The sequence below is a fragment of the Zosterops lateralis genome, assembly GCF_965231275.1.
Source record: "Zosterops lateralis genome assembly, chromosome: 5".
Classification (NCBI taxonomy): domain Eukaryota; kingdom Metazoa; phylum Chordata; class Aves; order Passeriformes; family Zosteropidae; genus Zosterops; species Zosterops lateralis.
Window position 1 is genome coordinate 41,555,623 of NC_139766.1, and position 24,133 is coordinate 41,579,755.

At 36.2% G+C, this 24,133-nt stretch overlaps 1 protein-coding gene across 5 annotated transcripts in view; it reads right to left on the reverse strand.

The window, feature by feature from the left end:
• RAPGEF2 (Rap guanine nucleotide exchange factor 2) overlaps positions 1 to 24,133 on the reverse strand; it is a 180,940-nt gene that overhangs the window by 17,398 nt on the left and 139,409 nt on the right. For all 5 annotated transcript variants that reach the window (XM_083860976.1, XM_083860974.1, XM_083860975.1 and 2 more), the window contains 10 exons: positions 19,290 to 19,467; positions 17,457 to 17,593; positions 16,763 to 16,921; positions 14,967 to 15,119; positions 14,432 to 14,596; positions 11,434 to 11,541; positions 11,139 to 11,342; positions 10,927 to 11,035; positions 8,524 to 8,770; positions 3,956 to 4,113 (listed from right to left, as the gene is read on the reverse strand). In XM_083860976.1, coding sequence (XP_083717102.1) covers positions 3,956 to 4,113; positions 8,524 to 8,770; positions 10,927 to 11,035; positions 11,139 to 11,342; positions 11,434 to 11,541; positions 14,432 to 14,596; positions 14,967 to 15,119; positions 16,763 to 16,921; positions 17,457 to 17,593; positions 19,290 to 19,467 — 1,618 coding nt within the window. The remainder of the gene's footprint in view (positions 1 to 3,955; positions 4,114 to 8,523; positions 8,771 to 10,926; positions 11,036 to 11,138; positions 11,343 to 11,433; positions 11,542 to 14,431; positions 14,597 to 14,966; positions 15,120 to 16,762; positions 16,922 to 17,456; positions 17,594 to 19,289; positions 19,468 to 24,133) is intronic.

A 24,133-nucleotide genomic window follows, 5' to 3' on the forward strand; every position in this document is an offset into this window, starting at 1 on the left:
GTTAACATTTTCGAAGTTTGGACACAAGAACCAATGAGAAGTCTTATTTTCACAAGTGTTGAGTCCTGAAAGATTCTGTTTAAGTCTGAGAAAAATCAGACATTAAACTAAACTATCATATACAATGACATGTGAGAAGTTTAAGCCATTACAAATTTGGAGTGTCATAATAGATTAATTTACCTAACTCTGACACATCACACACAAAGGAAAGGCAGGAAATCCAAGTGGCCAGGATAGGTAATAGTCCTGTATTGTGTAATAGCCAGCATGCAAGTGTACACAAAGTGTAGTATTATTGATACATCCAAGTACTCAATCATCAGAAATATTATGTTATTGATACATTTACATCATAGTAATAAATGAGTCAGAAACAGACTAAAAACTTTGCTCTTTATTTCTCTGTGCTAGTATTTTACTAATTAGGAACTAAGGCAGATAGGTTAAAAAAACCCCTTCACAAATATTGAAGTTCTATATATATACCGGTTTGAAGTGACTGATGACAGGAAACTCACAGTGAATTGGTTTTTAGGAAATCTGGAAAACTACCAGACTAAAACTGGAATTGATATTTCCATAAGCTATACGGAAATCCACACGTATTTTCTTATTTTTATGCATGTAGTGAAATCCAGACCCACAGATCAATGGAATTTTGGTTATCACAGTATTATTAAGAAAAAAAATAAAACTTACACAGCCATCCACCACTGGGTTTTGTAACATCAGACATTTTTAACTGACAAGTATTTCAATTAATTTAATTTCTTCCCTCTGTTACAAATAAGCATTTCTAGTTTTGTGAGGCATGACATCTAGTCATTTCTCTTTAAAATGTTTCTTCTTAAAAATATTTTTTTAAATCAAAGAGGTCATAAGAGCAACAAAATATAATAGAAAGCATTCCAAATGAAGGATTCTGAAATTACTACCATAAAAAAATATTGAAAAAACAGCTGCCAAATTAAAATACTCACTTTGGGACAACTAGAGTTTTGTTTTTTCACAAGACCTGAATGTGCATAACATATACAAGATCTGTTCAGCAGCAGAAATTTTTTGACAAAAGAACAAAACTTAACACCTCTCCACTGCTCTCGCATGTTTCCAAAATAATAATTTGGAAAGCATTAAGACAAATCTCTCTGACATGAGTTCATTTACATGCCACAAAGGCTTAAATATATTATTTTACAAATTTCATGCAACTAAGCCTGTAACTTTTAGGCTTACAGTAGTTTTTTGCGATTTGAGAAGTACTAATACCAGAACACACTAGAACTGTGATTACATCATCAGTTACACATAAAGGATGTCAGGTTTTAGCCCTTCCTAAGCATTTGAGTCAAAAGTACAAATACTTTATAATGAGCAAGCCAATTCTGCCTTTTATCACCAACTCTACACTGACCCATCTTCCTTCAGTAATTAATTGAAGAGGGATACAGAGCAGAATATTTTCTGAAATACTTTCTACAATTTTGGGATCTGGAGGAAGGCAGATGCCAAAGACACAGCCTCTTGGAGAAGTTATTAAAAACCAGACCCTTCTCTAGATCTTGCTGCCTCTTGCTGTTACAGAAATATTTGCCAAAGAAATGCTGTAAAGTTGAGAAGCTACTGTAAACAATACCAAGGTGAGAAACTGCTAAATGGTTTTATTTAGAAATAAAGTGTTTTGTGCAACAAGAAAATAACCTGCTCTGCTGGGTCACTGAAGTCAATATGAAGAAATGCAGAGGACAGCAAATAGAGGAGTCCCATCTTTGGGCTGCATTTTACCACCCAACTTCTCAGGCTGCCCTCCTATCAGAGCTGGGAGCAAAAGCTCTACACAGAATACACAGACGTCTGCCAGCAAGTGAAATGATTGCAGCTCTAGCAATGGTAGCAAGTAATTCAGCCCACTAATTTTTAAATAAAACACTTGAAGAGAATCGTAATCACCCCCTTCACTGGTTTTCCAAAAGAGAAACTGGAGTGACAGCCTGAAGAATGCAATGCTGTATGATAGGAATCTATTCCCTTAGAAAGATTGTAAGGAGAAAGAAAAAATACCAGTGACTGGCAGTTCATCATTACTCTATTATTTTGACTTCCAATCAAATAGCAAAGGCAGCACAAGAAAAGAGAAATCAAAGTGCTATTGAACATTTAAAAATAAACCTTTAAAAGTATATTTGAGACAGCCTGAGCCAATCAGAAGAGAAACTAAAATGACTCCTTGCAGATTTCAAGCTGTTCACACTTTCTCCTCAAAGACCACTCTTCTAAAAGAAGCAAGTTATTTTATTTTCTATCCTGAGGGATATTTCTCAAAGCCTCAAAGGACAGCTGCTCTACCAACTTCTCTTTCTCCTCCAGTGCATTCAATTTCTTGCAAGCTGCCTCCATTTCCATCTTTAATTTAGACCACGGTAGTAAAAGGAATTAAAATGGCAGGCTTTAATTTTTTCAAGTCTTGAAATATACAGAGATATAATTCAACTCTTCTATATACAATGCAGGCATCTCTAAAGCCCTTATGGTATTTGTTTTTCATTTCAAGGACCCTTTTACTTCCTTTCCACACAGGAAAAAAAATTTGCCTGAGAATTACTTTAAAAACATTCCATGTGTGGGCATTCAGGCAAATTTTAAGCAAAAAAAAGAAAAGAAAAAAAACAATTTTTTTTTTTATGAGGAAGAAATACATTTTCTACAAAGACATGGAAAAACTGTTAAAACATTGCATGACTAGAACTGTCTGGTCTAGGCAAGTGGCAAGCTAGAGAATGGAATTTTCACCCATAGAAAAAGTCCTAATGGAAAGCTAGGCTCTTGCTGATAAAGAACAGCTGCAAGGTGCTAGGCACTAGTCATTAGATAAAATACAGAAAATATCCACCTTCCAGTCAGGATCAATCTTAGACACTGGAGCAAAAATCATAAACCATCTCTTTGCAAATTCCTCTAGCCCTAAAACACCTGAGACGAAGTAACACTCAATATCACAGTTTCAAGCACAATGATTGCACCAACTTGGCCAGTGTGATAGGCTGATATTTAAACATTGTTCCTTTAGCCAATCCTTTAGGTAATATTTGAAATCCCTCAGTCTTAGAAGGGCACTGTATTTTCAGTTCTACTTTTGAGTAATTCTTTAAAGATTAGGCTAAAATAACCAAGTGTCTGCAGAGCTACCATCACTATATCCTGCTCCAGAAGCTGTATTTTAATAGCAAAGATTTGGATACTTAACTCAGGAAAGGTTTCCCACTAAGAACTTTCCTGCAGCCAGATAAGAGCCCAAATCCCAACCCTACCAGGAGTTCCAGCTAAACCCTTCTTATAAGATAAGGCTCTCAAGTTTCTCATATTCTCCCCGTTTTCTCCCTCACTCACCCCTGTGCTTTGATCCTCTCTAAATGTGTTCATTTTTTATCTATTTCAGAAAGGGATTTTATATTCTAAGAATTTGGCATACAGCTGTAGGGCAGGGTGACTAACAAGAAACTTTGAAACTCTGTCCCTTACAAATGTAGTACCAATTATATAAGTCTGTTCAGAAAAGGACTGAAATAAATGTCTTGTGTCCAACATACTTTCCCTTTACTATAAGCTAATGATCTGCTATGCCATTTGAAAATATTGCAGGCTTGTAAACAATGATCCATGGGGTGAATTATAAAATACCAAGCAAAACATGGTTTTACTGACCAAGAATATTCAGTCAGTAAGAAGCACTCTGTATACAGCATACATGAAAAACACACATCTATTACATGTGTGTAAAGTGTATTGTAGCATATGTAACAAATCCTAACCCATGAATATGTGACTACTTAAATTTGTGTGTGACAGCAAAAAGTTAATAAAAACTCACATGCCTCTTCAGATTCTACAAATCCACACAAAAAAACTGAACTATGAAAGGAAATTAAAAAGTCAAGAACAACAAGACTCTTACCTGGAGTAGTATTAAAGTCTAAGATGCGGTGATGAGACTGCAGCAGGTCGGGATTACTGGATGACAGGGTTCCACTGACAGGTAAAGCAGGAGGAATGTGCTTTGTTTGCCTCAGTCCCACAATGCTGTCATCCTGAGACTGGCCAATTCCAATGTCACTGCATCCAGAAAGAAAGAAAATCAGGACTGACAGACATTCAGAGCTTGGCTACACTAGAGGGATTCAGTGATGTCTCTATTGCTACATTTTCATACTTTCAATTGTTACTACAGCAACTGCTATTTAGAAGGTTCGACAGGGAACAGGACTTGCTTTGTCAACAGTCCACTCAGGGTGACTCAATTTGCCTGTTTGCACTGCCAGAAGATCCTTACCACTAAGCCCTGAGGTGCTGGTAGGCTCATTTCTTAATGGTTTTCACCAATATGTTCATTCAAAAAGGTGGTACACACCTCATCATTCTTGCACCACCCCATCGCCCAAACTCCGAGCAGCACTGCTGTCTCCTCAGTTCAGGCTGTTTTCAAGCCTGAATTTCACAGATTTTTTACCCCACCACAGACAGGATTTGCAACTATATTTGTGATATATTGTAGCCATACTATATAAGATCTTTCTACAGACAGATAAGACAGGATCGTTTGAGATGACTTGTTTTTCCTGCCCTGTATCACATCTCTGAGTTTCTCTTCACTCAGTGTGACTGAAGTGATGCCAGGGAAGGCTAAGCTGAACAGCCACACTTGGCTGCTATCAGTATCCTCTCCAAAGTACCTGACAGCTGTAAATAAAATATTCTGTGACAAAGGTGAAGGGTTTTGTCCATTAAATAGTGTAAGGCAGGGTCCCACAGGAGGTCAGTAGTGCTAGATGGATCAAAGACAGAGCTATCATCATATTATAGTAGACACTGAGTTCATAATAAAATGAAGCAGAACATCAGCCACAAGATGTAGAGCTGGAGACAGCCACTGAACTTTTCTCTAAATATACAGATCAAAATCCTTAGTAAGATACTCGGAGGGTGCAAAATGTTGAATAGCAGTTATTATAGTAAGTGAAAAGCATTAAAAATGTAGCAAGTATAGGCAAGGCCTTTCTAAAAGCCAAGCACATCTACATCTGTATCTACACATTTAAGTAAAGCATAAACCAGAATTTAGACTTCACGGCAAACATTACAACTAAGTCAGTCTAGTAAATTAAATGATGCAACACAAATGATCGCTTGTGCTCTAATGTTGGACACTTAAGCCTTTGTCTTAGTGCTCTATCCATCCTGAGAAAACCTAAACAGAAGTAATAAAAGGCTAGATAATTACCCTGATAGCTGTTACAGCACCAATATCCTTTTGTGTTTACCAATGAATAACTACACACAGTACACTCTTGTACCACTTCTTAAAGTGCTATGAATTGAACAGTAGTCTGGAAAGCTAGAACAGTATCTGAGTACTAAAGACACATTTTTAATGACATGGACACAACTGCTTTTGAGAAAGCAATGTATGTTATCTGTGTTGTGTTTTCTCATTGCATTGCTTTTAAAAAACAAGATAACTGTGTTACCAGAACACTTTTATGAAGTGTAAACCTCAAGCCATGAGAGTGACAAAAGCACTTGAGTCCACTGAAAAAAGTTACAGGATTCTCTCTTAATCAGAAGTTAAGGTGAATCAGAGTATTTGTATTTTTGTACTTCCACATCAGGCACAAAATACTGTGACAAGCAGTGATGACCTACTCAGCACACAGCACCTTCATGCTAAGCCACAAGCAAATAAGTCTTTCACTACAACCAAAAGAATTGCCAGCAATCAATATTGTATCTTTCAAATAGGAACCACTCCACATTAAAAAGAAAGTAAACAGAAAACCCTGCAGCTCTTGTACCTTGAAATGCTTTCCTGTCATTCTAAACTACCATATACCAGATTTCATAAGTATGCCAGCAACAGTATTTTCTCTAAATTCAAATCAAATTAAGACAGTGTGAATCTTATATTAATAGTTTCACTTGCATTATGCATTCCTTTTGCAGTTTGCCAGTTTTATATAATCTTATACCTATCCTGTGCGTCATGACTGAAGCAGCTTCAGTAAAGTGGATCAACTCTGAAAATGTTAGGTTTAAAGCAATAAAAGTATCTTAAATTGTGCTCAAGTTTAAGTTCTCATATAAGAAATTGGAAATAATTTACTTTACACTCAGTCTACTCTATTTTTAAAACCTAAACTAGAATCTGAGTAAGTTCTAACTTATGCAAACAAGTCATGAAACCTAGAAATATCAGATAAAAAGGGCAACACTCAAAAAAAATTCAGGTTCCATGAAGGTCTATTGTTAGGTAAAATATTTTATTATGCCAATGAAAGGAGATTGTGGTTTTAAGGAAACAGCATTTCTATTGCTTTCTGTATGCATCTGCCATGCAGGGAGAGAGTACATTAACTAAGAAATAACCTTCCTGCTGAATGACAAACAGGGTAGAAAGGATAATGAAATGACAGAAGTATCTGCAGGGCCGCAGAAGGGAGAGCTAGGGGCTGCTGCTTTGCCTGGGATGCTGCACTATGGACCAGGCAGAACTTTACTGGTGAGGGAGGTGGGGATTGTGTTTAATCCTTTTAATCCTTTTTTGGACCAACTGAGCCTACAGACCACAAAACCACTCTGCATCAGAAAAGCAAACAAAGAGCTCCAGTGCAGGTTGTACCCAGAACTCTTCAAGAGATGTCTTACTGACAGTGAAGAGAAGATTTCCCTGTAGGTGCACAGGAAATGCTGCTGTTTGTTCAGTTTGGGAACTTATTCAACCTTATTGGACTAACCAGCAAGACTGAAGGAAGGCATTATCCCCTGTTCAAACTGATTCAACTTTGATACTGATTTCATGTCTCATGAAGCAGACAAGCTCCCTCTAAGAACAACCTCATTCCAGTTTAAAGATTGGTTTTGTCTGGATACATCCTCGAGGCATTGGAGCTTTCTGCACTCTTCACACTCAAAAAGTGGTGAACAGTTTCACCTCATAAGCCAGTTGAGTCATAAAGTCTTTAAATACCTACTTTAACTAAAGAGTAAATCAGCTTTTTCACCCCTCTTGATTTTCTTATTTGCAAAAATGTGAGACTATGTAAAGTCCCTTAATATATGCAACACTAGAAATTAAAACGAAGTATGAGATTGATGCTTCTACACAACAGGGGAAAGAAAAGCACAAACACTAAAGTCTATAGCTCCAGATCTCTATGCAGAAACTGTGCAGACAAAAACAAGTGAATGTCAACAGGCTCTGCAGACAAACTGCTATATATAACACATGAAGTAGAGCTAACAAAAAGAAAAAAAATAGGTCAAGTTTTTCTGAATCTTACCCAAAGAGGTCCCTGCATAGAAAAAGTATAAAAATGAAAGGAAATAAAGAAAAAAAAAAAAAAAAAAAAAAAAAAAAAAAAAAAAAAACCCCAACATGAAGATTTTATGCGAATGCTATGAACCACAGTGACCAGTGCAGAAAAACAGACCTAACCATGCACAGTTCATCAAAGAAACAAACATGCAAGACCAGGTAAATAAAGGAAAACATGATAAAGACAAACAACATAAAAAGAGGATTTACAGGTTCTCCTCTATTGACACGTACTGCCATCAATTTAAGAAACATCCATTATTTGGATATAATAATTTGTATTAAATTAATCATTCTATTACTAACATTCTATATATAATGTTTCAGAATAGTTTTCATTTAATAGGCAATATCTAACAGCAGTTAAGCAAACTTTTTTTAAAATACTGCCAGGAAAAAAGCCCTGCATTATCAGCACAAGTGTCTTTTTTTTAATTTACTAGGAGTAGTTTCCTCCTTAGTGGGACACAGGAAAGAAAAAATGCAAGAGAAAACAGTGATCACACAATTATCCTCTACTATTCATTTCCCCCCCCACCAATACCATTTGCCTTGTCCAAGAACCACATTCCCATAATATCATATAAAATTCACTCTTCTATTTTTGCCAGCTATTTTCAGAAGTCTATTTCTAAAATGTGTTCATAGAATGAAAGCTATCAGATAGCATATTTAGCTTTTATTAAAAAAAAAAAAAAACCAAACACAACAAAACCCACGATTCTATCAAAGAACACAAGTAAAATTTTTAACCTCGTTCTCTCTTACAGCCATACATAAAAATTCTTATAGACCACTGGAATGTGGATACATTGAAATCATAGCTCATACCAACCCTTTGCAAGTAACCCACTTGCAGATTTATTCTAAAATAATTTTAGTTTACAGTCCTCTTAAAAGAAAACAGAAAATGACATAAAGAATTGTTTGTGTCATTACTTTATCTGTAAGAAACAAAATACATCTAAATTGAAATCAGGGAGCTGCATTGTTAGCAGTCCATGCTTATTCAAATATTCAAAATATTTTTTTCTGGTATTTTTTTCAGACGTAAACATTTGTATTAATAAAAAAGTATCATCACAAATTATATGTTCATTAGCAATTCTTATCATTCAACGCAGAGGAAATATTTAGAAGGAAAATAAACTCACTTGTATGGTTTCTGAGGCAGAATACTGATTCGAGTCTTGTCAAGTATCTTCTTTAACTTATTTCTTCCCCCAACTGTGTTGGCTTTACTTTTCTTATTTACTTTTTCTAATCCTATTACCTGCTCCACATCAACAGCAAGGTCAGGGATGGAATAACGACTCGCCTTTTTAATATCACCAATTTTAGGCAGGTGGGGAGCACCATTCCTTTTTTCCTCTGACAACCGTGTTAAGAGTTCTTTAAAAACTGAACAAGACAGGAAAAGAGAGGGAAGAAAAAGGACAAAAATGTAAAAAATCTCTGTGCACCAGAACCAGTTTAATATTAACAATTTAAAAAAAAAATTAGGATATTCTGTCAATTCTACCATTTAATTAATTCAGGTATAAGACTTTAAAAACATTTTTGCTTTTAAAAATGGCATTCATTTTCTGTAGTATGAATCAGAAAAACAGTTAATTGGCCCAGCCTAGAAGAGAAATACACAGGTGCCCACATGGTTACACGGATGGTATCAACAGAAGGACAAAGGCTTCTGCAGAACAGCAGCATGTATAAAAAGTGCACGTTAGACAAAAGTGAGATAGAAAAATACAAATGAGAAGGAAGCTTTAAACAGAGAGGCAGCAGCAAAAGCTTTCAGATGGACAAGAAAATATTAGCAACAGGATCAAAAAATCAGAAGGGAAACAGCAACAAAGCCATAAGGAAAATAAAATAAGAGACTTCTGAGACACCTTGGATGTTTGACAGGGCTGTTGTATCCATCTGGCAAAAATACAAAAAAAACACTCATTCTCCCTCAGCTCCCTAGCAAAGAGTCATCCCTGAGGCAGAAATAGGTGATAAATTTGTAAATTAGTTCTTCTACTGCAACTTTGAGCCTTAAAAAAAAAAAAGCCAACATATTCAAATAAATCAAACAAAACTGAATTGGAGAGCAAGTAATGTATTCTGAGTGTTAGAGGAACTCTCCATACAAAAATGGAAAAATCCTCTGATGAGTTGATTTGTAATAAATGAAAAGTGATAACTAAAACTAAGGAATTGTAGAAAAACATAGGAACAAGGGCAACTAACTAAGGATAAGAATTAGGGGCTATATTTTACTGCTATTTATTAATTTTTTCCTTAATATTCTCTAATATATAGAAGTACAACAAATTACCAAGAGACTTCAAAAGCTTGAAGAAAGACACACAGAAGTGGAAGAGAGTAAACCCAGCCAACAGCTGTACTGTTGAATAGGACTTAGAGGCTGGAGTGAGAAATTAGGTATAGATAAGAAGATGCTGTTGAAAAAAGGAAACTCTCCTTTTGGGATTTTTGGAGAAGAAATTCTGCATGCAATACACAGAAAGTAACTGCTCTGGGACTGTACTGTAATCTGATTTCAGTATTTGCACTGGAGCCACAAGACAGAAAAAAATTTTAAAAAAAACTTCTGAAGAAAGGAAGAAATAATCTTTAACATAGTAAAGCAACACATGAGATTCAAACACCCAGTGTGAGAGAGATAGTTACAGAACTTACACACAGAGAAACAAGAACATCCAGCTAAAAAACCATATCCAGATATATTAAGAAATGTCTTAATTATTAGAAAAAAACCCAAATATTAGACTCTCTACTGAAAAGAGAAAAAAGTCTCTATGAAACAGATTTGACCAATGACTTTTGGAGACAACCCAGGAAAACTGAATCTTCAGTTAGTGCAGGGACATGCTGTGGTAATATTCTGCCCTACTTACCTGTAATGAAGAACCTGATCCTGAAAGAGATACTCAAAGAACACATCACTAAATTGTATAAGTAATCCAAGTATCCAGTGCTAAAAAAAATCAAATCAACCCCCCAATTTATTAATTACTCATGATGCTAATTGAGATTCTGAGCTGCTTGAAGACTCTTCCATGTGTACTTTAGTACTTGTTAGAGGGAAAAATGAAGAGAACAGATACACAGGGTAGCAAGAATCATTTCACTGAGCTGGCAGGAAAGGTTGTAATAGCCTTGAGCTTGTTACACTCAGAGTGGGCTGAAAAATTATGAGTAAATTCAGCAGGCAGAATAAGACCACTGAGCAGCTGAAATGTCTGAAGAGGTTTCTTGAGAGAGAACTAAACATTATATATACAAGCACATCTTTTAAGTTTGAGCTACATGGTCACAATAGTTCTTCTTAATCCAGAAACACACACTTGTGAGAGGGAAGTCACTTCATGTAAATCTCTACTCATAAATTTTTCTTTGCAATTATGAACCAAGGTATTTCAGGACCCTCATGTTTCCTTTTTCTATTCTCACTGGTACAAAAGAGTTTCAAACAAAACTATTTTAAGCTATTAAAAAATCATTTAGGTCTCCATCAAAACTAGAACAAACAATGCAGACAAACTTACCAAATAAATTTGTTTTCACAGTGATAGACAGATGAGTGTTATTTCTAAGGATTTCCATGGCTTTTGTCAGCTGAATGTTTTCAAAGTTCTGACCATTCACTTCCAATATCTAAAATTCAAACAAGTTTGAAAAAATTTCATGTAGTGAACAGAAAGGAAACAAAAACAAGTGGGGGAGGGGTAATGGAGGGAGAAATTTTAAAATTACACACCTGGTCTCCACGTTTCAAGCCTGCTTCTGTAGCTTTGCTACCAAAATCTACACTGTCAACAAAGATTCCAAATCCCTTTTCTGACCCTCCCAGCAAGATAAAAGGCAAAGGGGCTTCTCGAGATGGCTTTGTTAAGGTTATCAATCTTCGTTTAGCTTTAGCAGCACAAGCAATATTTAACAGCCTCAAATGTCCACCCATTTTCTACAAGAGAAGAGCAGAGGAAGTTATATATAACAACAGTCTGGGTATTCCCTGTTATCCCAAGTTGTCAGAAAAAACCCCTCACTCTTACCTCCCTCTCCAAATTGTTCTCAAATTCTTCCAGAAATCGAGTCATAGCAGGATCTCCTTCAAAATCATTGAAGTGATTGTTCACCCATAACAATACTACCCGTGTAACCTGAAAATTCATCGATATGATAAATATTTTGGAATACTCAGAACAACACTACTGCCAAGTCCTTTACAAATACTGGTCATTAAAGGCCCTGTAAATTTCCATTAGAATCTTAAATAATATATATGCACCTATACATATGTCCAAATCAAACTTCACTAATATGCAATTATTTATCAAGAGAATAGAAAAATTAAATACTAAAATTGTTTTCACTTGTATAAGCAATTGTATGCTGTATTTCATAATGAATACTGTGAGTCAGAAAACATGGGCTGTATCAAATCTGATTAAGTAGGGAATAGTGCACACAGGTAGAAGGCAACAAGGTAGATCCATTTCTGACCTATAACAATTTCCTGTTCATGTACATTTCCAAATCTGCTTAGTTCTCCAAGCACATGGCCATGAAGCTTATGATACAGCTTAATATTGGCTCTTGAACCTCCCTAAGTCTTTAGATGTGCCATCATTTACTTCATTTGGCATTTACCTCTGTAAATTCGTTACTATATGTTGAGAGAGGCAGGAAAAACAAGATACTTCAAGAAGCAGGAAAGAGGTTTTAGCAAAAACAGCAATTCCTTTTCTTAGAGTCAATTCTCCTCCTTTTTTCCCTTCCACCAGCTACTCCCCCAAAGCAATTATGATCATCAAGCTGAGAAGAATCTTAGCTGGTATTTTACAGTTTCTTAAGAAAAAATCTAAAGGAATACTATTATTTAATACTAATGAAGGTAAAGCCACAAAACAAAAGCTGCATTTTTTAAAACTATTTGATTTTACTGTAGTAGTCTCTCTTTTGGTATGTGATTTGACCTGGAACATCAGCAAGACTTGTCCTGATAAAACAAAACTGTTTTGGTGTCTTGAATTAATATTGATCCGTGCTATTTTTAAAAATATGCTGAATCCAAAAGAGCTGTGCTACTCAATTCTACCTCTAAAAATACAGCTGCATTTCTTCTTCTATGCTGGGAAAGTAATCAGTAGGGATAAATCTCTAAACATTTCAAAACACAAAGCTTAAGAACAAAGTCTTATACAAATTTTATTCAGCTAGTGCTAACCCCTGTCCATTTTTTGTGTCTGCACAAAATCCAAACCTCTGCAGCCTCATGTGCTAAAGGTCTGACATAAGGCATGCAAAACCAATCCCTGCCACCCACAAGGTTTCTAAGTAGTTTTCCTTTTACCCTGGAAAAGAAATTAATTCAGAAGAGCTGCTGAAATTAATGGCCAAACTAATCAAGCACTTCACAATTCCTCAAGTTCAGATTCTAACTGAAGGCAACTACCCAGCTCTATGCACTGGGTAGTTGGAAATACTTGAGATTTCTTCACCTTTGAAACTGAAGATTAACTTCATTCCTGTTAAACAGCTTTGATATTTTTCATTACTGTGGATGACATTGGAAAATCCAGACAACGTCTGGTTAAATTTAGGGTAATTGCCAATTATTAAAATTGTCTGGGAAGTTGCAAGCTGTACCACGCAAGGTATTTTAAACTACTGCAGTGACAGCTTCACTGTCAATGCTGCTTTTAAAGTTGGGACTTACTCATCTACACCCAAAGGACACAGAGCTGGGAGGAGCTGGAACAATGTCTTCCAGAGGAATGCCATTACTCGTGTCACAAATCAGGAACAGCATTAAAAGAGGATTAAAGCTGTAAAATCAAGTAACCTGCTTCAGGGCAAAACCATCACTAAGGCTGGACGTCCAGTGTCCCTCTCTGAATACTCCTGAGTACTCATCATCCCCAGCAAGTTTTACTCACCCCCTTCACCCTTGTTACTGCCTATCACCAGTACAAAACAGCCAAAATCCTCCAGATTCCTTATTCCCTACTTCCTATCTCCACTTGTCCCAAGCTGTTTTCTGCCTCTCGCCTTTCTGCCTGCGCTACTGGAGGTCAGGAAAGGTTGGTCATTGAGGCAGCAGAACAAAGAGCTGTTCTGTGTTCAGACTGACACAAGCAACTGTGCTGGCTCATTTTAGAGGCTGATGGGATTGTCCATTGGAGGATAAGCAACATAACTTTAAAGGTGAACTCCAATATTATAGCTCTGAACAGTATTAGCTGCAAAGCCTGTCAAATATTTAAGATCCTTCCTTCAAGGCACAGCTACACTAACAGTTCTGGAAGAAATACCCAGATTTAAATAAAAGTTGAAAACCAAATTTCTCTGATGTGTACTAATATAATTCCTGTGGTTTCAAATTTACAAAAAGAAAAGGGCATCTGGAAATTCTTGGATTTTTTTTTTTTTTACATAAGAAAAAGTTGCATGCAGGAAAAAATAAAGGAATACAGTTTGAAGTGCAATAAAACCTCAGTTGCCAGTGCACCGAAACTGGATGTGCCTTATTCTTCCACCACACAAATTTTGTTTAGGGAAGAAGATACTTGATTGTTTTCTTGCATTTGAGTTGGGCTTGGTGGCTTTTTTTTAATGCTACATAAAGCACAACAGAATCTTAACAATGCGTGAATTTTCTATTCTCTTTTTTAAAAAATCACGTTTGCCATGTTGAATTAACTAGCATGATGTACAGAAAACACATAAGTTATATGCTCAAACTTGGAGATGCAATAAAATTCTGTTGAATTACACTAAATAAAAATACTCACTATTAGTAAAAAAGCTTCCTGTATACTTGCAAGCAACTAAGTTGTAAAAATACAACAAGCATGGGCAATTTACCTTGCCTGAACACATTAATATTTAAATAAAATAAGTAAAATTGTTCTTAGTTTTAGCCATATATTCTGGGGTTAAAATACATCACCAGTTATTTGTTTCTTATTCTCTCTAAAGCATATTTTAATCTTATTAGCTTATATTTCAATGCAAATGGTAGCAATACATGATTCAGGAGATTTTCACCTTATCCCTGAGGCTAGGGTCATTGAACCACTCCAACAACTTCTTGCCCACTTCCATTGGGCTGGAAAGAAAGGTCCTATACGTCAATAGGAAGTCTTCTATAAATGTTGGGTCTACCACAGAGTGCTCTTCCACCAAATGCATTGTTAACCTTTCAGATGTTCCCTATTGAAAACAAAAAATTGAAAAGAATCATAGTTACTAACACATTTTCAACATATGCAAATTTGTTTTCTTGTAGCATACTGAAGACTCACCACACTAGAAAGAATACTGCCATCCATTAACTGATGAGCTAAGCAAATATAACAGCTTGATCATTGTGATAAGAAAATGTAAAAAAAGATGTAATTAATCTCTATAGAAATCATCTAGTTGTCAACATGCATAATTATAAAAAACCTAGAAATATTAACTGTCCACTTTTAAATATTCATTTCTATAATGTATATCTCAACTAATGCTAGACCTAACTTGCCAAGTTAAGAGTTTTACAGAACACGGACTTTTGCAAAAGACTCTCTTTTCCTTTTACCTTGATGACAATGTGACCTTTCCTTGTTCCAGTGCGGTCAAGCTCTCTGTGCTCCTTCACCATCACAATCTCCCCTTCCTCTTCTACCTTCTGCATGTTCTTCTCCACTTGGTTGAGGATGCGGCAATAATCTTGCTGGGCTATACAGACAAACTGGAAAGAATCATCGCGCACCAGTATTAAAAGGTAAAATCTTTAGAAAAGCATTTAGACTTAAGGTGCAGGTACTCTATCAACAGACAAGAGAAAGTAGCTCCTCAACCTGCAGTGAGCCCCATTTGTCTTTCCAACAATCCAGCAGTAGCAAGCAGATGAACAGACAGGCACAGTACTGCCACTACACTCCTGAAGTTGGAGGAGACCAAGATTCATCAGAGCAGTATGATTTAGTATTCTCAGCCATTTTCCTTCAGCTGCTTTGACCTCCCAACTGCTAGAGATGAAGCCAGTATCATAGTCATTCAATTTTTTCTTACATGAAAGCTCTTCTGTGGTGTTTAGAATGGTTAAGTGAAAACCTAGCTTTTATTTTTTGTGCCTATTGTTAGGTAAATAACCTTCATTTTTTATAGTTATTTTATTTTGAAGTCAATTATGAAGAAAAATAACATTTATTCAATTAATGAGTGCAGGCACAAAGAAACAAATTACTTCTGGTTTAAAGCATACAGCAGGAAAATTATTTTCTACAATCATCAGCTCAGCCAAGAATAAGTGCAAGAATAAATATCTGAGGAATATTCCTAATACCTACACTATGCAAATAGAATTAAGACCAACTGTAACAAATTAGAAAAAGACTACATTGTACACAAATTGTTACACACTCATCTCTTTTTGGGGGCAAGATTAAACTGCCTTATTATATGAATTTGGGTATTTAACTGGGAGGAACAGTGTTTATTCTGATTGAAAAGCTGTTAAATCCTCACGTACATACTTAGGACAAGGGCCCAAGAATCAGAGACAGTATTTTCTCTTTAAATTCATTTACACACCATTTCTTTTTTCCAGCAGCTATTAGTAGCTGAAACAGAAGTCACACACTGGATTTTCTGAAAACATTACCCTAACAAGAAACCATTTATGCACATTTTGGGAGTTAGATGGTCAAGCTAGACCAGGTGACTCAATTAACACACATTTTCACCCCTTTCAAAGGTCATCTACTTGAAGCTAATTAGCCATCAAGACCAAGCAAAATGCTTAATTTACCCACAGCTCTGCTATTATTTTCTGGATGGGAATAAGCAAATAGCAACCACATAACCAGATTAAGCCAGTAGCCTTATGCTATGAAAAGCATTATTTACATCTGACTGCTTGTATTACAGCAAACGTCAAGGATTTTTCCTTGAAAGGTCAGATTAGCCAAAATTAGATCTTTCACTCCAACCACAGGAGATAAAGTTTGTGTTACTCTAATATTCTGTAGCTGAGCTGAGTAAGGAATAATGGCTATTAGCTGCAGAAGTAAAAGAGCCTGGAATGGCTGATGGACCTTGAGATCCTACTAAGGAACACCAAAAGCAATGGATGTATGGAAGAGGCTGGTGGCCCTCATATTCTGGAAAAAACATGTAGACAAACATCTTCATGCAGAATGATCCCTTACCCAGACAGAGGTAACTCAATTTCCCAGACTGTGGGCATGCAGGAGCCAAACTGCCAAACACTGTCCAGGGTTACTCACTGGGTATTTCACATATATTCAGTTTAAAATAAATCTGGGTCTCGTTATTGGGTTGCACTACACTAATGTGGGGGTGAATTTGTATGCACCACAGACACTCTACCTGGCAGTCATCCACTTTGGTTCTCATCACTCCTTTCATATATTCCTTTTCCATTGTAGGGGAAACACCAAAGCTGTTCCCCATGCACAGTATCTCTGTTCTTCCATCAGGGTATGTCACCTCCACAGAGCCATTCAAAATGACTGACCAGGAATCCAGCTACAAATCAAACATTGCAGGATACATGAAGACCAAATCACTTAACTTTTTAATATCATACTATAGAAATACAACTCTGACAATTGTTCTAAAGCAAAAGTTATTTTTTAGCACCTATTAAAATTTTACAAGGTCATTTTCCTTAATGTACAGCTATTTTCAGTTCAAGAAAAATGGGATCCTAAGTTTACCTTTAATATTAAGAGGTCATGTAAGACTGTGAAAAAAAAATAAAGGAAGTTTTAAAACAGCACTTGAACACCGAAATAAAGCCCCCAGATGAGCTCAAATGGACAGGAAGAATTTTGTACAGTACAGAGAATGTTTTCTTTTGTTTTTATTGCTTAAGAAATGTGTGAGTGATTAAACAAAAGCCTTCAGAAAATCCAGAACACAAAGAGGCCTGATTTACCTGAATATTGCCTTTATTTTTTTCCTTTTCTTTTTTTATTTTTAAGTAACAAAAGAGGACCTTAACCGTGTGGAATCTGGGATGTTTGGTATAATAGGGGAGTGAAAAGCAACTTCTACTGACCTCTTCCCCATCGTTTAGTACAATAGTTCCTGCTCTCTCCACAACTGCAAACACCATTACAGCACAGAGTTCTCTCCTCACTGACATTGTCATGTTGGCAAAAGCAGGCAATTGATGCATGAATTCCAGTAGTTGTTCTGAAGGAGAAAAAGCCCACTGAGTCGTGCATGTCAAAACAACAAAGCACAGTAAAGACAGTTCTTCAGCAAGATGCCTGAGGCTGCTTAAGCTAAAATGCTACACAATCGTTTCTGTATACTAATAAATCATGTACAGTGGCCTGTTTTAATTACTGGGTATTTTGTAGAGGCAGACTGGCTGGTCATATCATCAATAGAAACCCAGCAAAGGAAAAGTCAGCATAATGGAAGAATTGTTAATGTAACCAAGAGCTCTGAATACAACCAATGATATTTTTAATACGCCAGTCAGGCCAACAATTTCATTGTGACTAGAACAGGATTATGTAAAACACAGCAAGACAAATTTCACAAAACTTAGCAAGTTGTTTGGTAAAGCCATCCCTTCCTAGGCTAGGCTAGGCTTAACAGTAAATTGTACTTGATGGTTCCTCTCAGATGGACCAGACAGGATTACTGTCCTAAAGGACAGTACTGCTGCTCTGTCTTGTACATGCACTTGAGTTGCACTTGTACTCAACGGTGAGCTTCCTGTATTTTCATTTTTTAAACCGTTCATAACTACAGAACACAACTGAAGTAGTCCTGCCAAGTGATTATATGCTCTTAAAATGTTTCTGCATCCAGTTTGATCTAAAATGTCTACTGAAAGAATTCAATACGACCCCATCTTTTCCCTATTTTTTTATTTACTCTGAATCACAGAAAAGTTGTGGTTAAAAGGGATTTCCAGAAGTCACCTGGTCAAACCTGCCTGCTCAAGCAGAGCCACCTACAGTCAGTTGCCCAGGAACACATCCAAACATCTTTTGAATATCTTCAAGGAGGAATACTAACACCTCTCTGGACAACCTCTCCCAGTGCTCAGTCACAGTAAAAAAAAGCATTTCCTAGTGCTCTGATGAAGCCCCCCGTGTTTTAGTTTGTGCCCTTTGTCCTCTCACGGGGCACCACTGAGAAGACTCTGGCTCCATCATCTTTACACTCCCACCCCAGGGTATTTGTATACATTAATGAGATCCCCTGAGTCTTCTCCAGGCTGAACAGTCTCACAGTCCTCTTAGACCTTCCTTGCATAAGAGATGCTCTAGTCCCTTAATCATCTGATAATCTGCCTTAATCATCATTTAGTCATACTTCAATAAAAGAAAAATATCTCACCTAGTGAAACAGCTTAGATTAAAACTTGGATTCTAGTTCTGCTTTGCTTTCAATGTATTTACTGGTATGCTAACATAGCAAATTAGTTTGATTAGATGCACATTTATGTTAAGGTTTTAAAGACTCCAATGTTTGCAACAAATGTCAAGTCACAATGTCACAACTGACAATTAAAAATATACTGTGAGAAGCAGTGTTGACATTAATGTCGCCTTTGCCAAAGTTCTGTCTGTTTTCCACTTTTCAATGACGTTTCCTGCATAAACCTGCTCTGATATCAATTAGAATCTGAAGTTTGAGATCAGAAGGGCCAGCAAGTAATAGGTTTCACCCATATTATATGTGATTTCCTCTTCTTTGGCTGTACTTGTTCACATTACATATATACTTACTAAAAAACCAGTAACAATAAACACTAAACTTGCCAACTACAAAGGCCAACAATTAAAATAAAATTGCAAGCTCAATAAGTCAAATTTTGGAGGTGAAGAAGAACATGTTTGACAAGATTTTACTACACCGCAATACTTACCAATGTCATCATCTGTCCTGTCTATTGGGTCTTTCTCCAAGCAGTCTCTAACAATATCTCTACTCATCAAAGGATCTGATGCCCTTTCAATGTCTTCTTCATCATCATCATCTTCAGAATCCACTGCTGTCTCTGGCAATCCACTGAGATCCATATCACCAGCTTCACTTTCTGTAGCCTAATTAATGCATAAACAATTAAAAAACATTCAAATGTGTTCTTTACTGCTGCAGTTTTCTGATTAAATGTACAGAGATGAATTCTATCATCTAGCAAATCACTCAAATTTATTCAATATTTTTAAATTGCTTTTTTCTTTATATATCTTTTTAAAACAACTAACAGTTGATCAATCCAAACCCACTGTGTTTGAACAGGACCTTTAACATTTGTTTCAATTAGTCATACATACAAAGGATTCAACAGACATTATTTAATCTGTGGGTCTTGGTGGGGGATTGAAAGCTGTTACATTTCATCCAACATCTTGGACTGTTAGCTGAATAAATTTTTTTTCAATATACCATTCATTTGACAATTTCTGTGCCCACCCCAAATTTACATTTTCAGATACTTAGGAAAGCAATGTAATTTCAAACAGACAGTTTGGGGAAATAAGAACAGCATCAAAATGCTACAGGAATTTTGCTATCTCTCAGACACCTAGGATTGTATTTTTCTTTTACAATTCCAGTTGAACATAGTTAAACATGGCTTTCGTTTGCTGATAAACTGCCTAAGAATTTACAGATGCTGAAAAAACGCAAAGTCATTGCTTAAACACCACAGACGGGCTACTCAGAATATCTGTCAAACTCACCCTCCTTTAAATTGTATTAAAATGAATGAAAACATAGTCCAGACATAGCTTGAGGTCATAAGTATAGCACCTAAAGGTAAATGTATTTTAATGATTCAGTTTGAAGACTGAACACTTTAATAAATCCCACAAACATTTGTCTGTCATGGCTGATATGGCTGCTTTTTCTCAGAACCTGATTTAATACCACAGCAGCTGCCAAGGCTCAGCAATGACAATTTTTAAGGAAATGCAAGCTTCTAATGAGCAAGTTTTAAGCCACAGCTTAAGAAATCCAGCTTCACAGGCCTTAAAGGGATGGTTTGTTTCTGAGACTCTACAAGGACACAATGCATTCACATGTACTTTAAAAATAATACATGGGACAAACACACCTACTAAAGCCTGTTTCATCCATCTATCTCAGACTGGTAAAAAAGACAACCCATGAAACTAGGTCACTCTCTGAACACAGAGAAGGTAAGAGAAATTGGATTGGTAATTTGGTAGAATCATCTCCCCTCTTCCTGCCTCCCTATCTGTGACTGACATCTGTTACTTTAATGCCACTATACACAGCCACCTCATGAACAGCAGCATATGGCTGGAGATGGATCAGGGAGCTGCAGAGTTTTAAATGCTTCTGTCCTACAGCACAACACAAGCTTTGTAACTGGCCCTTGTTAATATAAAAAGCATGATGACAGTGTCTATGCAATATTCAAATTATTCTCACTTTGTGGTTTTGGGTTGAGGCTTTTTTTTTTAGTATTTGTTGTTCATTTTGGGGGTTTAGTGGCTTTTTTTGGCTTTGCTTTTGCCAAGAAAAAACACTGCTCATTTTTTAACAAGGAAAGATGTTACTGACATAGAAACAAATCACAAAACATAGCACGGATAGCAGTATTTTTATTAGCAGTCTTACTGTGTTTAACGTGCACATTCCTTGTGATACATTTGAAACAGCTGCCATAACTACTCTTTCAAAATAGCCTTCATCAAAAGTGACTGGTGGAAAAATTAGTGGTGATGAGTCAGTAGACACACAGCTTATGACACCAATCTGTCAGAATCTGAAGTTTCCAACAGTGACAATTCCAGTGACAGTGGGACTGATTCACAGTCAGTTTTGTAAACCTTCCCATTGCTAACAAGTGCCCCTCCTACCTGCCCAGATTAAACTCTCTCAAAAGCATGTTAGCAAAATGAATGCAGAACTCAATTTAGTCACACAATGACTATAGATGAGAAACTTCCACCTATTGTACAACATCTGTTTACTAAAAGACAAGTTGTTTTAGTGCTTTAAAGCAATAAAACAAAGCTGGAAAACTCCTGAAGCTCTATTATCAAGAGCTGATGCTATTTAAAACAAATTCTCACACTGAATTAAATGTAACTTTGGATTCAGAAAACACTTTACAAATACTAATAAAGGCTACAAGATTTCCCAAAAATGATCACTATTTACACTTGCTGGTGTTTTGTTTGTTTGTTTGTTTTGTTTGTTTGTTTTTGTTTTGTTTGGTGTTTTTTTTTTTTTTTTTTGTTTTTTTTTTTTTGTTTTTTTTTTTTGGACAACTGAAGTTATTGGTGGATGGAAAGCAACTATTTTTAACTTCCTATCAAAAAATCCAGACCATTGCAACAAAGAAGCTCAGCACTGAATGCAACAATCCACAAAGTAATAAGAAAGCTTGTTAATTTAGGATACCTTTAAAAACACCTTTTGAGGAAAAAAAATCCATGTTTTAAAACAGCTTTCTGAAATTGCTATGATCATGCAAAAGATTGACAAAGACAAATGTAGCCTTTCTGCACGACAAAACAAAAACCAAACAAATGACCCCCCCACTCAAATTCACAAACAAACAAAATAACAAGCACCAAATCAAAAAACCAAACTAGAAAACCAAAAAAAAAACCTCGAGGGCCCCTTGTGTTTATACATCACAAATAGCTTTTTTAGGTTTAGTAGTAGCACAAATGATATCAAGTATTCAAAGTCCTCTTGCTGAGACATTAAACTTCATGACCCAACTGCTCTGAGTGCTTTTGTACCCACCCCTGATGTGAGAAAAACCAAAGGTGTCTGCACAGGAACCCTTGGTTATTAAGCAATAGCCTTGCATCTGTCTAAGACTAAAGGGGAAACCCCCATGAGCTCCTTTGGGGACAGGGGATTCCTCATGAACCTCAGCCACTGAAAACCCAAACGAAAGATAAATATCCAACAGAATTTGTACTACAGTCAATTGTGAGGCTTAGATCTTTTCAGGGCATGTAATCAAGGATGAAATACACCTCAAAATTGCCGTTCCTGGGTGTATGTTGTACGTTGCTTCTTGGGCAATAAGAGAAATTAGTTTCGCTTAAATAAATCTAAAAAGCTTGCATGCAAAAAATAAAATGTTGGTTGCAGCCTGAAGAACAAAATCCCTCCACAGTCTGAATACCAACTGCAATAGCAAATTTCTCATGTCATCTTTCCAACAGTGGAGAAAATTTTTGAAGCCTCAAAGGAATCTTGTAATAGTGACAGCCTAATATTTTATTTGTCACATCACCAACAGGAGAGTTAAGAGACTAAGAAAGATGTTTTCAAGCCTGAGCTGAAGGAGTATTTCTTATTTGACACCTAAGAGAACCTAACCAATTTTAAGCAGTGGCTATAAAGGTTGATACAGCATCAATAAAAAACTAGTTGCTTCAACTGCTGAGGATCTTGAAGTCCAAATACACTTCCAGATTTGAGTCGCAACAGCTAATTAAATAAATACTGTGAAATAACCAGGGAAAATATGTAAACTCAAAGAAGCCCTGTCTAAGTTCTTGGTTAGGCTTTGGTTCCCTGACTGACATGGGGAAAAAGGGGGAGGATTAAGAAAAGAAGAATAGCATTCATTCTCCCTAGGTCAGACTGGGGAAATGGTGGACCCTTCTGGTCACTTCAGATTGGTAGGAGAGGAAACTGGTTAATCCCAACTCCACTCTTCATTTTTCTTGTCTTTCATTTTTAGAGGCACCATGAAGATGAACATAACGAGAGAGGTGTTGGACTACATGAGCAGCTAAAGAAGATAACTTCATTTACTGCCTTCCCTTCCTCCTCCTCCAATGAATTTTTGAGTTTCTTGAGAAAACAGATTAGAAGAGGTCAAGGGCAATCTTTACCTTTGCACAATCAAGTAATTCTCACCCCAGAGGAACAACGGCCTCATTGCACACACCCCACCCTTACTAAAGGAAAGAAAGTGGGAAGACTTGGACAGCTGCTTACAGGATGAATGGCTCTGTTTTAAGTGGCCTCCATGGTTTTCTTTCTATATTGGTTTGGGAAAACCTTCCAACTGATGATAATATAAAGAGAAAAAACTAGAAAACCAGTAAAAGTAACCACATTGATTTCTTAGTATTTTAAACAGACAATTTAAACCTTTCCTTTTTTTAAAAAAAAATTACTTTAAGAAACATTGTATCCTTTTGAAGACTAAATTCCTCTTCTAACTATTGTTACCACCTAAATCAACAATCCAAAATCTCCAAACATGCAAGAGAAAAATACCAAGGACAAAAAGAAAAAAAAAATAGCAAGAATAGAAGAAACTCCTTGCATACACCAGAAATATATTCATTATCTGGTACAGTCCTTCAATTCCATTAAGATAACAAAAGAAAGAAGCCATACTCAGCTCAAGAACACCATCTCCACATTACTTTTCAACCACTGTCATATAAGGGCTAAAAATAAATAAAAAATGAAAATAAGAATGTCTATTACCAAAACTACTCACTTTTTACTTTCTAATTTTTAAGCTGATACCAATACAAATCACCAAGAACAGCGGCTCAACCTGTCTCATGAAATGATTTGCAAAAGCCACATTAACTTGAAATATTCCCTCATGTCATATAGACACACTGGATTCAGTGTCTCCACAGAGAGAAATCATCTATGGGGTTTTCTTTTAAATTAGCTTTCAGATGACTGAGCAAAAGTCTACAATCTCAACAAATTAAGATGATATTCAATCCTATAATATGC